This window comes from Pieris rapae, chromosome 20, assembly GCF_905147795.1.
Source record: "Pieris rapae chromosome 20, ilPieRapa1.1, whole genome shotgun sequence".
Taxonomy (NCBI): domain Eukaryota; kingdom Metazoa; phylum Arthropoda; class Insecta; order Lepidoptera; family Pieridae; genus Pieris; species Pieris rapae.
In genome coordinates, this window is record NC_059528.1 from 697,626 (window position 1) to 714,304 (window position 16,679).

The following is a 16,679-nucleotide window of genomic DNA, read 5'->3' on the forward strand; positions in this document are numbered from 1 at the left end:
AAATAATTGTATGAAATGTCGGGTTCGTTTGACAATTAGTCAAGTGGTTGCAACCTACTTATTCAAATTGTAGCAATTGCCTAATTTATGTTATTACCCGCCGCCTCTGCTGTATTTTGAGCAGTGACATCTGTGTGGGCTAAACGAACACTCATAATTCATTAAAACGAATATAATGTCAACATCTGTATTTGCAAATAATAATACTTTATTTGCCATAATAAAGTACAAAAATGTTATGGTGATACAATCAATACGTAAAGTTCTCATATTCTGCCACACATATTGTCTTGCAAATTTGTCTTAGAAATAAATTTTACATAGAAGTTACATACATAATGAGTAACATAATTCTGGTCTATTTTAATATTATTTTATAGTGATAAAATATCACAGTAGTAAAAAAATATTGAAACAATATTTCACGCAAATAGTAATTAACAGAATAATATTTTTTCCAAATGTAGTACATTAATTTATATTAGTCGCATATATTTTGTTTTATTACAAATATTAAACTCCTAACCTTGAGTTACCTTTTAGATTATATTTAAACTTACCCAGTTCTAAAAACATCATAAATTTAATGGTATAATACGACAAAACATCTAGACTTTTCTCCTTTCAAAAACGATTCCATAAAACAAATATGACCTGGATATAACTTACGATTAGAATAAGTAGGTAACATATTATCGTGCTATTGTATATCTAGATCTTATTGTTAGTTATGGACCTTGTTCGCGGAACGATTTTAATTGAAGCCCGGTTCATTGTGTCATGATCTAAATTTGATGTGAATGTGTTACTTAGAACCTAGATCAAGGTTCTCTATATTTTGTTCCTTTTATACATCTCAATGCTGAGCAGTTTTGGCCTAGTTGCTTCAACGTGTGACTCACGTGCCTGAGGTCTTAAGTTCGATCCCCGGTTGTGCACCAATGGACTTTCTTTCTATGGGCGCATTTGACATTCGCTCGAACGCTGAAGGAAAACATCGTGAGGAAACTGGCTTGTCTTAATAAGTCGACGGCGTGTGTCAGGCACAGAAGGCTGATCACCTAATTGTCTATTAGATTAACATATCATGAAACAGATATAAAACTCTGAGGCCCAAATATAAAAATTTATGTAATTTTTTTTATAATTCTAAACATTGTAAACGCGGCTGAATTGATTGGTTTTCGTAAGTTGGTACGGTTTCTTATCTGGGCTATGTTATTATGTTTAGATTTTAATGTAAGTAGATATGCATAATGTATGTATGTCTATATACTTATAGATTTCACTGTGGTTTCTTCGGTGGAATGTAGACGGTGTCTAAAGCTAGTAATGTAAGCACTTCTTGATAGTTCTTAGTTCTATCTAGATCTTCTATTGAAAAACTTAGGGCTTAATTAGATGAATCCATCAATTTCAGATATTACTAACGATCGACAAGTACTTACTTAAGGGAATGGTGGAAAGTTACTTATAAAAACTTGCTTCGTTACAGTTGCTTTTCTGTCGCTTGATCGTTTAATCTAAACAATAAAACCAAAACACGCATGACTAATTCGAGAATATCAACAAACCGGTACATTTGAGAGAGTCATCAATTGTTTCCTCACAATGCTTATTGTCTCTAATCTCGATATTGTATACTTCTCCCGACTCCATTGATTATCATTTATAAGAGTGTAAAAAATTTCAAGACACAAACAAAGTGTAATCACCATAGCGGCGCAGTTGTCTAGTCGAGAATTTTAGTTTTTAACTTATAAAAGTAAAAAACTGCTATAAAGCAGCAAATCATAAATCCGATTTAGGAAGTTTGAATTTAAATCGAGTGATGTGTCAAAAGAAAATCAGGGGGTACATTTCAGGCCAACATTGAACCCCTATAACATCGATGTGTAGTTGTATTTGAGTTGTGACTTTTTACATTTTAGATTTTCATTTCGATACAGAACACGTAAAAAACTATCTATTCCCGCAAGCCTTGAATAAACATTTCGAAACCAATTAAAATTAGTTTTATAGATATTTAAATTGAAAAAAATTCACAAAAACACTAAATTCACTTGGCCTTGGCGTTATCTGTAGTTTCGTTGCATTGGCCTTTTGTATTAGAAAACTTAAATAATTTGAATAATAAAAAAATTTATGCTTTACTAACACCGAATATGTTAGGAAGGTGGAAGAAAAGGAATATATAATCTTTCTCTCTGTATGGTATCTTGGTTTTACCTATACTTTTCGTGGATTACCAACTCAAATCCATTTGTAATGCTCTGAGACAAGACCGTTATCAATGTTATATGCTTGACTTGTATAGAAGTTTTTTAGATTCATTTGGAGTTTGCTACTAATATTAAGGTACACATGATTAAGTTTTTGAATTGTACAAAAAATAACTTGTTAACGTAATTTGTACTTATTTCCGCAAATAAAGAGAAAAATCTCACAAACAATCTTAAAACGGAAAACAACGTTAATGTTTCTTTTACATTTTCACTTCTATAAAAGACTTTCAATCAATACAGATAATTAAATATCACTTATAACTTCTCAGAGCTACTGAACACAATACATCTCTCACATGACTCTTAGAAGCACTTTCACGCAGCCTTTGTTTGATATATTCAACGAATATTTGTTTTTAATTACGTTTCTACGCAGTGTTTAATATGTAAAAAACATATTGCCTTATAAAATGGACGTAATAACAGATTAAATTGCAACAATATGGCCAGAATTATTATTAATATTTAAAAATTAATGTAGCGTTCAGTCCAGGCTTCGTACGAATATTTATTTGTTAAAATACGAAACATTTATATGTTTTCCTTTGCAATTTTGGAATCTTTCTTCCTCCTGTAGAGTTCAAGGAACAAGGTACTCGAATTGGACCTACATACAACAGTACTGTCAATATGCTCTATTGTCTATAGTTTCCAACGCCATTTTTATTGGTATTATTTCACACCTTAAGTTACATTATCGAAATTCCTATGTCTAACTTTTTGAAAATGTTCTATAGTCTATGTTCATTAGGGAGATAATATTGGATTGTAATAGTGTTTTTTTTAATCAGTCCAATAGGTCATGTTGTGATATACCTATATACCCATATATGCATACATTGCGGCACGCTTGTTGATATATTACTGGATTTTCATATTATTGTTGTGTATGTTTGTAAGGACTAAACAATAAGACACTCACATGTAATCTACACTATGGTCCGTACCTAGATACATATATAAACAATCTTTCAGAATTCATGAGAACCTATTGTACCAAGTGTTAACAGATTTCAATTAGATTTCAGCTCGATGTTAACAATGCAAAGGCTCTTTCTGTACCCAGGGTCGTTTTTAAGGTCATTACAGTCATCGGTGCATCCGTTACTTTTTGCTATATCTGAATCCTTGACAACTTTCTACTTTAAACAATGAAGAATTTTACACGAACACTCCGCCCTAACACTGTAACATATAAGTGCTTTTGTAGTGACTCATACTGAGGTAATCCTCAATTACTTTTACCAATCTGAAAAAAAAAATCTGGGAACAAAATTCAGTAGTACTACTACGAGCAGATGCGCTAATAACGGTAATATGAAGAACTTTCAAAACGTTTAAATAGGCTTAGCCAGTAATAACAAATTATTACCTGTCAACTTGATGAAGCAGTCTCTTGTTCTGTTGTAAAGCACTTGAAACTTCGCATTTGTATTAAGTAATTTTATGTCATGGGTTATTTAATTTTCATTGTCAATTTACATTTACAACCAGTTCGCTAAGTTAAAGCGTAGAACGGGCAAGAAGAACTGGCAAGAAACTTTCCGTCTTAAGTCTTTTTAATCGCTAAGTTTTGAGTCATACAAATTGTTTGAACTAGAGCAAATCAATCGCAAAGATTAGGATCATTTAAGTATTCGTCACATTTATAAAAAACTTTATTGGTTAATTTACGAAGGCTTTAAAGTTATCTATTGATTATTCTCTATTTCGCTTTTGAGTTTGTTGTAAAAACGAATACAATTTCCATATAAGGAGTGGTTTATCTCCTGGAGCCTGGTTGGTCGTACACTCAAATTAGTTCTATATCGCGTATTATTTGTTTTAAAAATTACTCTGTGTATATAACAAGTCTGAATAATATTTGTCGACTTACGAAGTTTCAATTAAGCGTAAGTTGCAAACAAATGGACTATAGATCATATATAGTCCGTTATGGGTAATCTAGAATTACTTATTTAACACAGGTAATATATTCACAATCAATCAAGTTTCAAAATGTGATGTCGAGATAATGGATGCCAATCAGACGTACATTTGTATTGTTTAAACAACCCGTCAAAATAAACTATGATGGATCTTGCATCGCTTACGTAGGAAGGTGACTAATGATTCCAGTTTGGGTAAATTGACTATATATAGGTCGAACGGTACAGTACAGGGTCCGTAGGGTAAGATGGACTATATAAAAACACATTTGAGAGCACGATAAAATAAATATCAAATGATAAACGGTTAAGTACGTATGAAGCCAGTTGTGCGAACTATTAATATACTATAATTCATATATTATAATTCATACTATAATTCTTGATTTCTGTTCCTTCATTTATTCACAATAATTATATAATTTATATTTTTATTAGGTACTAGCTGCCTCCGCGAACTTCGTTTCTCCTTAATGTCTAGCCTACCTTTTTAGTACATGCCAACATGGAACATTTTCATATGGTACCCCCTTTTTTTTAAATCGGTCCAGTAGTTTATGAGCCTATTCATTACAATCAAACAAACAAAGTTTTCCTCTTTATAATATTAGTGTAGATCAAGATTGCTGACTGCTGTCATATCATAACGACGCGGACGTAACAATTAGTTTATCTCAATAATAAAAAAAACTAAAAAAAAAAATTATTATTAATTAAATTATATGTATATAAATATATTTTGACGAATTTATAATTAAGTTTGTTATGGAAGAGTTGGGAAACCTGACACAGGTATTTTTCAATTAAAAGGGTTCCTATATCCTACATATTGTATTGCATATGTACCTACTTAAAATGAATAATTTTTTATTTATTTATTTATCATCTCAAACCTCAAGACCTCTTTCCGCAGACTCACAGGGCGAAACATGACTCCTATATTTCAAAATTAAATATGTTTTTACAGGCAGAAGTCAGATTTAGTTATTCACAATGTATTAGTGGAAAATCAATTTATTTATCTGGGTTTTTCTCACATTTTTTATCTCAGTCTACATGCGTCATAGAAGTTATGTAACAACAACTTAAATACATTTACATAAAACGTATTTACTGTGTCGTTTAATTGAGATTTTATACATATGCATACATATATTACAGCTACATATTTTTTAATTATACATGACAAACAAAAGTAAAACTTATACCTTACATAACTGTCATAGCAGCAACGCATCCAAAATAAGAAAAGGAAAATAAACTTCCATCTTTATACGCAAAAGCTGGTAGTATATAAGTTTTCTACGTTAAAAGCATCAAACATTATCAGTACATTACAGATAACTGTTATCGGACATGTGTGTTTATCATTAATTAATTTTAGAGTGACTCAAAATGTTGTTAATTATTCCGGGAATGTCCATTACGCGTACTCGGCCTTTAAGCTCATATCTCATAATCAAAGTTGGAAATCTTTTACGTTTTTGATCAATATCTTACTGTGTTTACGTAATGATATGAATTAATTTAAACAGAATGCTATCTAGCAAGTTATAAAACATGGGGCATCTGAATTTAGTGACACGCCGAACAGGGACTTTCGCGTAAAATTGCCAGTCTGTAATAGACCAGGGTAGAAGTCTTTATAAATAATAAAAAGTGAATTTTTTTTTTATGAAATTATGTGAAAAAAGTGTAAAAACAATAGTTTTAGATTACTTACAACTTTGCCATTTGACTTTTTTCGATAGGACTTTTAGTTTTGCCGGAAATCGAGAAAAACCGTTTCTCTTATATTATTAATAAATAATATAAGTCCATTCTTCAAAACTATGGACATAATAGCACATAATAACATGTTAACGAACATTTACGAAATTAAACATTTTTTCGTTTCCTGTAATGTTTGGTTCTCTGGACAAACAAAATAACATGTCAACAGTTAACCAATCATTCCCTACTGTCAACTAATACTAACAGGAAGTCAGATCACGTTCACAAGTAACATTTATATGTAGACGTCGTTCCATTCTATAACCATTCAATAGTTTATTACTTTTATGGTCATTGTATATGTCTATAGGTTACGTATAGTGGTCATACAAAGGACTGACAGTACTTTTCCTGACTGTCACATTATTGTAAAAATTATTTCATAAGCAGTAACCTAATCTAAAAAATGATATAGTTATTTATAATTCTTTATAACAATGTAAGCTATAGTTAATCGCACACAATGCAGATGCAAGTACTAGGTACTTAGTAGGGCCTAACTCTGGTACGAAAACTATTTAGGAGAAAAGTTAAGGGCGATTAGTGGCGATGCGGACTGGAAATATGTGGACAATTTGGCCTGTCTTGCCTACAATATAAGCGATTTATTTCTAAGACAAAAATATACAGTATATTTTTGTGTTAGAATTAAATAGAATCAGATAAAAAGAACATTTAAACATAGTTCTAAGATAGAACTAGTTCTTGTTCTATATACTTAGTTTAATTTATGTACTATGTTAAAAAAAATTATATGTAGCGTCAGTAAGCCAGATTGGAATGTACGCAAATTCCTTAACCAATTTGTCATGCAACATTACAAAAATGTTACTTTTAAGATAAGAGAAATGAAGTATGGAAAAATTATTATTGTTTGCATTGCACAAGCCGTGGTATAACCATGTGGGTAACCGCGATCATGAGGCTACACGTCGATGTATACATAATACACCAATGATATTTCTTAGAATATAACTAATCAAGTAAAGCGATCGTTCATATGCAGAATCTCAGAATATTCTGATTTTGATTCCCATACCTACTTCTATAAATCTCAGTAGGTACAATGAGAATTTAAGTATGACAGCAAACCCAAGCATTGTAGATGACACATTGCTTGTATATATTGACAAAATATTAGGATATGATATATTATTTAATGTTGTATCATTAAATCGTTGTATTTAAAGTAAAGTTTTAATTGTTTTACATGTGTATACGATATACTTCATCGTTCTCTTATATTTCTTAAAATATCCTTCAGAAAACCTTTCCGATACTCAACCTCAAAATTGTACAGCGAAGCAGGGCTCCTAACTGTAAGACAACTTTATTTAATGGCAATATGCAGGCTTTTTTGGAAACAAACACCCCCTACACCAAATCTAACCAAACGCAAACCTTTATATAAGCATCCTAAAAAACGCACTTTCTTCGCTCAACGATTTTTCTCCTTCCGAGGTCCATTCATCTTTAACCACCTTATCAAAAATAAAATTATTACTAACTTATCAAAAATCACACTTCATACTTTCACTAAAAAACTCAAAAAATATCTTATTAAGCTGTCATATACTAACACAGAAAACATTCTTATCGTAAAAAAATAGAATAGGTATAAATTTGTTAAGTAAAATTAATTAATTAAGTAACGTTTAGATGTAAAAGGAAGAGACTGGCTGCCCACAATACAGGGAATCCTAGTGTGGGGGCCAGAGCACTCTACTTTATAGAAACAATTATTGTATTTTGTGTCTAATAAAGTTATTTCTTTCTTTCTTTCTTTCTATTTTGATTTCTAGTGTTGTATGTCACTATTGAATATACAAAAATTATCTGTAATGTGGCATTTTAAATCTATAAAATGAAAGCAAAGCTCGATATAGTTGAACCAATTTGAGTATTTTTTTAAATTGATTGCTTCTGAGGAAAATATTTAAGGAGATATAAATTGAAAAATATGATCATATATTCCGGAGAAGCAGAAGAACTGTCGGTACGTAACTACTTCAAAGGTAGTCTAAGTAAAAAAACATAAGGCTAATCGGAATTAGATTAATATATATTAGTACAACATTGTTATTCCATTAATTAAATTTATATTGAAAGTTTAAAATGTATTAGTTTCTTTTAGCCTTTGTCTTCTAAATCATCTATAGTCACAGTTTTATGAAAATACTTTATAGTTATCCCAGATTTTTAACTATCAAACAGCACAAACGTATGAATCGTGAAAATGGTGAATATTTACATAATACTCATTAAATAATGCGACCGTGTGAACTCATTAACATTAAGTTGGGCCTCAAGAATACAATTAATTATTTTATCTTCGTTACAATACTATTGTTCTCATAATATATCTAATCGACGCAGAGGAAAGAGTTGCTATATTTGGCAACACTGCGGGCCCATCACAATTCTAGATACCTATTTAGATATGTAGGCAATCTTGTTCGTTATAACTCAAAGACGTGATTTAACCAAAGTTTGTCTGCAACTCCCAATAATTGTATGAAGTTGTTATTATATTCTTAATTATTTCCAAGTAATATAATTATCCAAACGAAACGATTAAGCTTAATAACTTACGTAAGTTAGGTGAACGAATAAAAATTCAAAATCATTTATTCATAGGTAACACAATGTAAACTTATGAGCGTCATAAAATAAATACATATCAAATGCTTCTGATTTTAAATTTACTGCCAGCTCTTAAATCAAGGGCGTAAAACGGAATAGAAAAACTGACAATAAACTCTCCACCACTCTTTAAACGCCAAGTTTTGTGTTTTACACAATGTTTGGAAGGAGCTGCAATCATTACACCATGTTCCAATTAAACTAAAGTAATTAATGAAAAATAAAATAAATGTAAAACAAAGATTTGTCCACTATAAGCAGAAGGCACGTTTAAATAGGAGCACGCACTTACATTTTTGTTGGAACAACACGCAATAAAATAAATAAATAAAATCAAAATATTCAATATCAAATTTTCATAGACATTTCATAATAAAGTATTTTTTACGGTATTACCAGTTCTATAAATAAACTTATCTGCATTAAAAATATTCAGTGATCGACAAGCAAGGATGTCGTAAAGAGAACACGTTAATATCTTTGTTCTTTATCTGTGCTCAATCTGTCATCTATCGGCGTTATGTAAATTTATACATGACAACATGTCTTTATGAATGTAGAAATGTTACAGATTCATTTACACATAGAGAAATGTGTTTCATACAATTTTATGAGGGTTTTTTACATGATATTGCCATATTACAATTTAATTATGAAATACATCGTCTATTTATTTTTAATACAGACATAGAGAATTCGGAGAAAATTCACAAAGAAACGCGACTGTACAATGCAACCGTACTATTGGCACGCAAGACAAATTATTTTCAATCAATTATTATTTTCAATTTACCTACCCTCAAATATATTTTTAATTATATATATATATATTTAAAAATATATATTTTTAAAAATCTACGTCGCATAGCTGTTATCTTGGATACATCGATAAGATGTCTGATTTAAATGCAAACAAATGAGTGCAACGCTCAGTCTACCAATTTCAGTCATACTAGTTTATAGATTATTTCTCTTTTTAATGAGTCCTTACAATGTTGATATTTCCTCCAGCACCGTATTATATCAGTGAGTATTTTTTATCTGTATTTAGAGTTGTTATATACGACATATATCATTATCTTTGACTTATATCAGGATGAATTCTGAAGGATTATGGGTCGTTTATCAAAGAAACGATAGTAATTAGCACAAATATAACTTTTATTTGGTAATCAGATGAATGACAGCAAGAACACTTAGTTACAACCAACCTTCATATAATATAGTGTTGCCACCTAGTTAAATTTTCAAAAACTATTTTACTTAAATTGCTCAATACTCCCACTAAAATTTAAACTAGGTACAAATATAAAAAAAAATAAACTCCTACTGAAATTAGAGTTGTGAAAAGAAAAACAAAATGTGATCTCTTAAATAGATAAAAGCTTGAGTTGGTAACGCTTTAGTTAACATATCTGCTAATTGACTGTTACTAGGAATATAATTTAGTTTAATTACACCCAACTCAACCTTTTCCCTTATAAAATTAAATTTCACATCTATGTGTTTGGTTTTCTTATGATAAACAGGATTGCTAATTAACTTAATTGCACTCTGATTATCAACATACAATGGAACAGATGTAATATTTTCACCTAAATCTAATAATAATTGCTGTAACCATAATATCTCTTTTGCAGCTTCACAAGCAGCTACAAATTCTGCTTCAGTTGTGGAGAGAGCAGTAGTCTTCTGTTTCTGGCTACACCATGTTATAGGTCCCCCATTCATATTAAAAATATAACCTGTAGTAGACTTACGCGTGTCTACATCACCTGCAAAATCTGAATCCGAATAGCCAGTGAGATCACTACTTTCTCCATAACATATACATAAATCTTTAGTATTTATTAGGTATCTAATAACACGTTTAATGGCATTTACATGTTGTTGACTTGGATCGTTTACATATCTACTCAAAACATTTACAGCAAAAGAAATGTCAGGCCTTGAAACAGAGCTCAAAAATAACTGTATGGTAATCTGTATGGAAAATTAATAATATTTTCATCCATTTTCTTTGAAATAACAACATTTACATCTGCAGGGGTACTGGCAGGATTTGAATCAGTCATACAAAACTTCTCTATTAATTTTTCAATGTAATCTCTTTGATAAATACAGATACAATTATTTACTCTCTCTATTTCCATTCCCACAAAATATTTCAATTTTAATTCTTTTATTTTAAATGTTTGTTTCAAATATTCTATAACTCTTTTAATCATTGAGGAACTGGAAGAGACTACAAGTGCATCATCAACATAAATTATTATGAATACTTTCACCCCATTGAAAATACCTACATAAACACAACTGTCAGCCTGAGATTGCACAAAACCATATTTTATTAAAAACTCAGTGAATCTTCTATTCCAACAACGAGACGCCTGTTTAAGTCCATACAGTGATTTATTAAGTTTTAGGATACAATCATTTTTAAATGAAATTCCTTCTGGTACTTCTATAAAAATATTCTCTTCCAAATACCCGTTCAAAAAAGCAGTCTTTACATCAAACTGTTGAATTTCTAAATTATATTTAGCTGCAATAGAAAGGATAATTCTTATAGAGTCATATCTCGTTGTTGGAGAGAATATTTCTTGATAGTCAATATCTTTTATTTGATTAAATCCGCGTGCACATAAACGAGCTTTAAACCGTTTTACCTGATCATTTTCATCCTTTTTTATAGCAAAAACCCACTTTGTAGTAAGCGTACGTTGACCAGACCTCTCTACTGGAGTCCAAGTATTATTCTCTTCATGTGCAAGCAATTCTTCATCAATAGCTTTCAACCAGTCGTTTCTTTGTGGACTTTTCATTGCTTCAGCATACGTTTGTGGCAGTGACAGTTCAATTAGGTTTGCTTCAAAACGTCTATTAATCCTTGGTCTCAAATTTATGTTGCTTTGAATTAAATCATCATCTAATTCTTGAGAAGGTTCATATGTAGGGTCATTACTATTACAACTCAACATGGTATCTTCATTCTCTGATGATGAAGTTTCCACAAGAGTATCCTCTACATTTGTTTCTTGCATTTGATTTTGTTGTCCTAATGTCTTCACTTCATCGTCAATGTATATTTGTGTAATATTCTTCCTTATCTCTGGAACATTATGTTCTTCAAAAATTACATTTCTTGATATTTTAACCTTTTTGGTTTCTGGATTGAACATCCTGTAATTGTTATTATCATACCCAATTAGTATCATTTTCTCACTCTTTTTGTCAAGTTTAGTTCTTAGCTGATTAGGAATATGGACATATCCAATACTTCCAAACACCTTCACATGGCCTATATGAGGTTTGATGCCGTTCCATAATTCAAATGGTGTTTTCTTAGGAGTTTGACTGGAGGAAGTCCGGTTTAATAAATATACTGCACAATTCACAGCCTCAGCCCATAATTCCAGTGACACATCCCTTGCGTACAACATTGAACGTGCACTCTCCACAATGGTACGGTTCTCTCTTTCAGCACGCCCATTTTGTTCTGGTGTATATGGCGCAGTACACTCATGAATTATACCTTCTTTGCTGAGATAGTCATTGAAGGTTTTATTCACATACTCTCTTCCATTATCAGTATGCAATATTCTGACACTATGCATGTACTTATTTTTGATCATAGCATTGTATTTAATGAATATGTCCATCACATCACTTTTATGTTTGACAAAATATACATGCCTGTAACTTGTAGCAGCATCCTTAAATAATATAAAGTATCTCATACCTTGGATAGATGTATGACTCATAGGTCCACAGACATCACTATATACAAGGTCACCTGGCTGTAGTTCTCCTCGTATAGATTTGTGAAATGGAAATCTGCACTGCTTTCCATATGCACATGCTTCACAAACAAAATCAGTTTTATCACTGTTATTCAGTTTCAAGCCGTCTACCACATTATCAGCACTCATACTCTTGATTTGTTTTAGGTTAACATGTCCCAGTCTTTCATGCCACATTTTAATGTTATTTTGATCACTTTGAACTAAGTTACAGGTATCTGAGACCACAGCTTTAATTTTCAATTCGTATAAATTATTTTCTGTTATTGTTGCACACATTACCAAGTCATTGCCTTTGTAAATGAATGCACCAGAGTCTTTCTTGATAATGATATAGGATTTACGCATTATCACACCTTCTGAGAACAGATTTCGTCGCAAATTCGGAACATACAATACATCATGTAGTTCACTGTTCTCCCACTGTCCATTGACACATCTCTTTATTAACACCTTGCCAATGCCAGCCACTTCCACTGATTGTTTGTTTCCTAATGTTAATGATTTCTGGTTACATTCCAATAATTCTACAAAGAACTCCTTTCTATAGGTCATATGTGCAGAGGCACCACTGTCTAAAATCCACACATTGTCTTCAGCTTCATGGAATTTGGTTTCTACATTAAACGCTAACAAGTCTGCACCTTCCTGTTGAGGTTTTCTATATTTGGATTTCTTTGGAGCACGACATTCTCGAGAAAAATGTCCTCGTTTCCCACAATTATAACATTCAAATCTGTGTTTACTGTTTTTATTTTGATTTGAATTACTAGCATTTCTATTCAGCTCACTTTGTTTTGGGCTATTTTTACATCCTTTCTTAGCCACAAGAAGAGCGGTTTCTTGTTCTTCTTCACACTGTAAACTAGCTTCTTCATCTAACAAACGAGCAGTGAGATTGACAAGAGTCTGTTGCTCTGGATCCAAAGACATCCACGCTTGACGGAGTGATCTATACTTATGAGGCAGTGTTCCAAGTATTTTTGTTATCACAGCCATTTCACTAATACTTTCGCCACTTTCTTTTAACTGCTTGGCCAATGATTCCACTTTAGAAATGTGTTGAGCTACACTGTCATTTGTAGACATTTTATACTGATAAAACTTTTCATGGATCAACATTTTACATAATTCACTCTTCTGTTCGTATATTGATTCAAGTTTTGTCATTATTTCCTTAGCAGTTTCACAATTTTCTATTAAAGTTATTTGTTTGAAGTCCATCGAAGATGTTATAATAAACATGGCCATGCCATCATTCTTTGTCCATTCAACATTATTTCCAGCCGGTTTAGGCACTGAAATATCAATCCCTTTTGCTTTTAGGGCACACTTTATCTGGAATTTCCATTGCCTAAAGTTATTTCCATCAAATTTTTCTAAGTTTATTGACCGCATTGAATCCATTTTGAGGTTATTTTGTCAATTTCTTCACAATACGATTGTAACTTTTTCTTTGCTATTTTTCTTAAAACTTTCAATTGCAGAATCTACTGGGCCCATAACCTGAAGGATTATGGGTCGTTTATCAAAGAAACGATAGTAATTAGCACAAATATAACTTTTATTTGGTAATCAGATGAATGACAGCAAGAACACTTAGTTACAACCAACCTTCATATAATATAGTGTTGCCACCTAGTTAAATTTTCAAAAACTATTTTACTTAAATTGCTCAATAAATTCAAACAAATAAATATTAATCTTAGTTATTAATGACGTTTTAGTTATTTTTAAGTTAATATTTCAAATCAATTGTATACCTAATAGAGTTTGTCTGTTACTGTAGATTTTCCATAAGCCATGTTTAGAACTTTGTAGGTTTCTAAATTTATATTAAAAGTGGTTGCAGCCAGCCTAACAGTGTGAAAGAGTGAAAAATTTCTTGTTATGCGTAAACAAGTGCTATTTGGTTCGGATTGTAAAAGCAACTATCGCAAAGAACTGCATGTCTTAAATCGACGACATGTTAGGCACATAATATAGATCATCTATTTAAAAACAAAAATCATCAAATAAACTTTAATATGAAATAAAGTCATTGGCAGATCCATAGAGTTTAAACGCTACTTTTATTTATAATTTAAAACGGTAATAATTTAATCTTTCCGACGAAGCGTGCTAATGTTTAAAGTTTAAAAAAAAAACTTTATTTCTCATTAAAAATGGATTTTAGTTACACGAGCAACTTATGTAAGTATAAACGAGCGCGATACACGTCGCCCTTAGCCGTCCCAATTTTAGTCTACTATATTCACTCTAAATCTTTAATGCCTTTTTGAATTTGTTAAACGCGCTAATAATTTGAATTTTAAACTGTAATTGCACACCCTCATACCTAAAACACTTCTGCTAATTGATGCCATCACTTATTTTTTACATACAGAACATTAGTAAACAGGTATTGTTTAAATATTTGAACTATTTGGACAAAAACAACCCTTTTAATCTACAAAATATAGGACTCATTAGCTAATTGTGTTTAGAGTACTTATCTTATATTTATCCGTAGTTAGTTTTACTTGGTGCAGTGAATAGGGTGGACCTGTGTAAAAAATTGTGAAAATGGTTGTTATATTACGATTTAGGATTGACAGGAATCTGCTTACGAGTGATATTGGTGAGTTAATTGTATATAATTCGTAAAAAACCTTGTGCGTTCCTTAAAATTTTATAATCGTCGTGAACTAAACGAAGTTCTCCCTTATCTATATATAGAACTGGTGTCACAATACGGTTTTCGGTGAGTTATTTTCTCACATTAAAGTTTTCATTAAGCTGCCTCAGTTAACGTATAGCTTGATAGTTAAAATTTACGGATATTTTTGAACGTGACTTTTTTGTATATTACAGACTATATGCAATTAATATTAAGTTTAAATTCACACATACGTATGCAGACACAAATTTAGTTTTATTTATTTATTTTGTTACTATAGTAGATCTTTCATGTATTTTTCTATACATTTGAATTTTCAGATAAACTTTAAATAATAAAAAAAAACTTTTAAACCGACCTCAAAAATAACCTAAAGACGAGGTCATCAATTCGAAGTGTGTACAATGTTTAGGCTGTGGTATATTACTCACTCAAGCCATGATAGTTTCTATATATAACTACGAAGAATCAATCAGGTAATGTAAATATATATTTAGTTACGATACCAAAATAGACTTCGAGTTGTGACGCCATACTCTCACTACATATAAACATCGATTCCCACATGATGTTTCATTCATTAATATTTAGTATGAGTGACGTTGAAGCCTCTACGTGTTAATCATTTATATAAAATATATATCGGTTTGAAGTCCCATATTGTGGGGCACAATCGACTATCGATCAAAACATTTATATTTAATATTTTTTTCTCCCGGAATTAAGCAGTTTCTTACTGCAACAATATTGTCTAGACGGTGATTTTAACTTGGCTCCTTCATAATCAAAGTGATAATGGATCCTGTATAATAGTATATGTTTATAGGTCAAATATTTTTTTCTAAATATACTAAAAACACGCGGAATGAATTTCTCAACTGTTTGTCTTAGAGTGTGCCTTCCTATAGCCTGTTTACATAGATTTATATTTATTATTGGTATAATTTATTAAACTGTTTCAATTAATTGGACTATTTGTACCGTTTATTATTTTCTGCCTGCTCTTGCTTGTCCGAAGGAGGTGAGACGGGGCAAACGTGTCCACAAAAGTAACATCCATACTAAAGCTCGTCACATTTTCCAAGGGATTAACAAAAATAGTTTTTCAAACTAATGCATAAGAAAATGTTTATTTTTATATTAAAAGACCACGCTAATTACTAAGACAAATAAATAAAAAAAATATTTTTACCTAACCCACTCATTTGGCAAGCCATTTGTCTATAACTGAAAATAAAATGAACGAGTTATTATTAGAACGAAGATGCTGAATGAAGACACGTGAATGTGTTATATTTATGATTATGACGTCAGTGAAGTGGAGTGTTTACATCATAACTTTGATAGTGAATGAAATGAATGGTAATGTCAAATCCGTGCAGTTTTCGTTTTCAGTCTCATGAGGTGACCCGTGATTGGCCAATGGCATTCTATTCCAATATCCATTCACAATCAGATTGAGGAGAAAGTACTTCTATATATTTAATCATATACGAAAACATTGCTAGTTAAAAAAACTTATAACGTTTGTTACTTACTTGATTATATACATAGTAACATTGTAATGATGAAACAATTTTTTAAATAG

General features: G+C 31.1%; 1 protein-coding gene across 3 annotated transcripts in view; it reads left to right on the forward strand.

Moving 5' to 3' along the window:
* The window catches only part of LOC110994967 (rho GTPase-activating protein conundrum), an 80,458-nt gene that overhangs the window by 45,456 nt on the left and 18,323 nt on the right, over positions 1–16,679 (forward strand). The window contains exon 1 of one of the 3 annotated variants that reach the window (XM_022261903.2): positions 9,570–9,655. The exons of the other annotated variants lie outside the window; for them this stretch is intronic. Within the exon in view, the coding sequence (XP_022117595.2) occupies positions 9,622–9,655 (34 nt within the window). The 5' untranslated portion in view covers positions 9,570–9,621. Of the gene's footprint in view, positions 1–9,569; positions 9,656–16,679 lie in introns of those variants that run through there. 3 annotated transcript variants of the gene reach the window in all.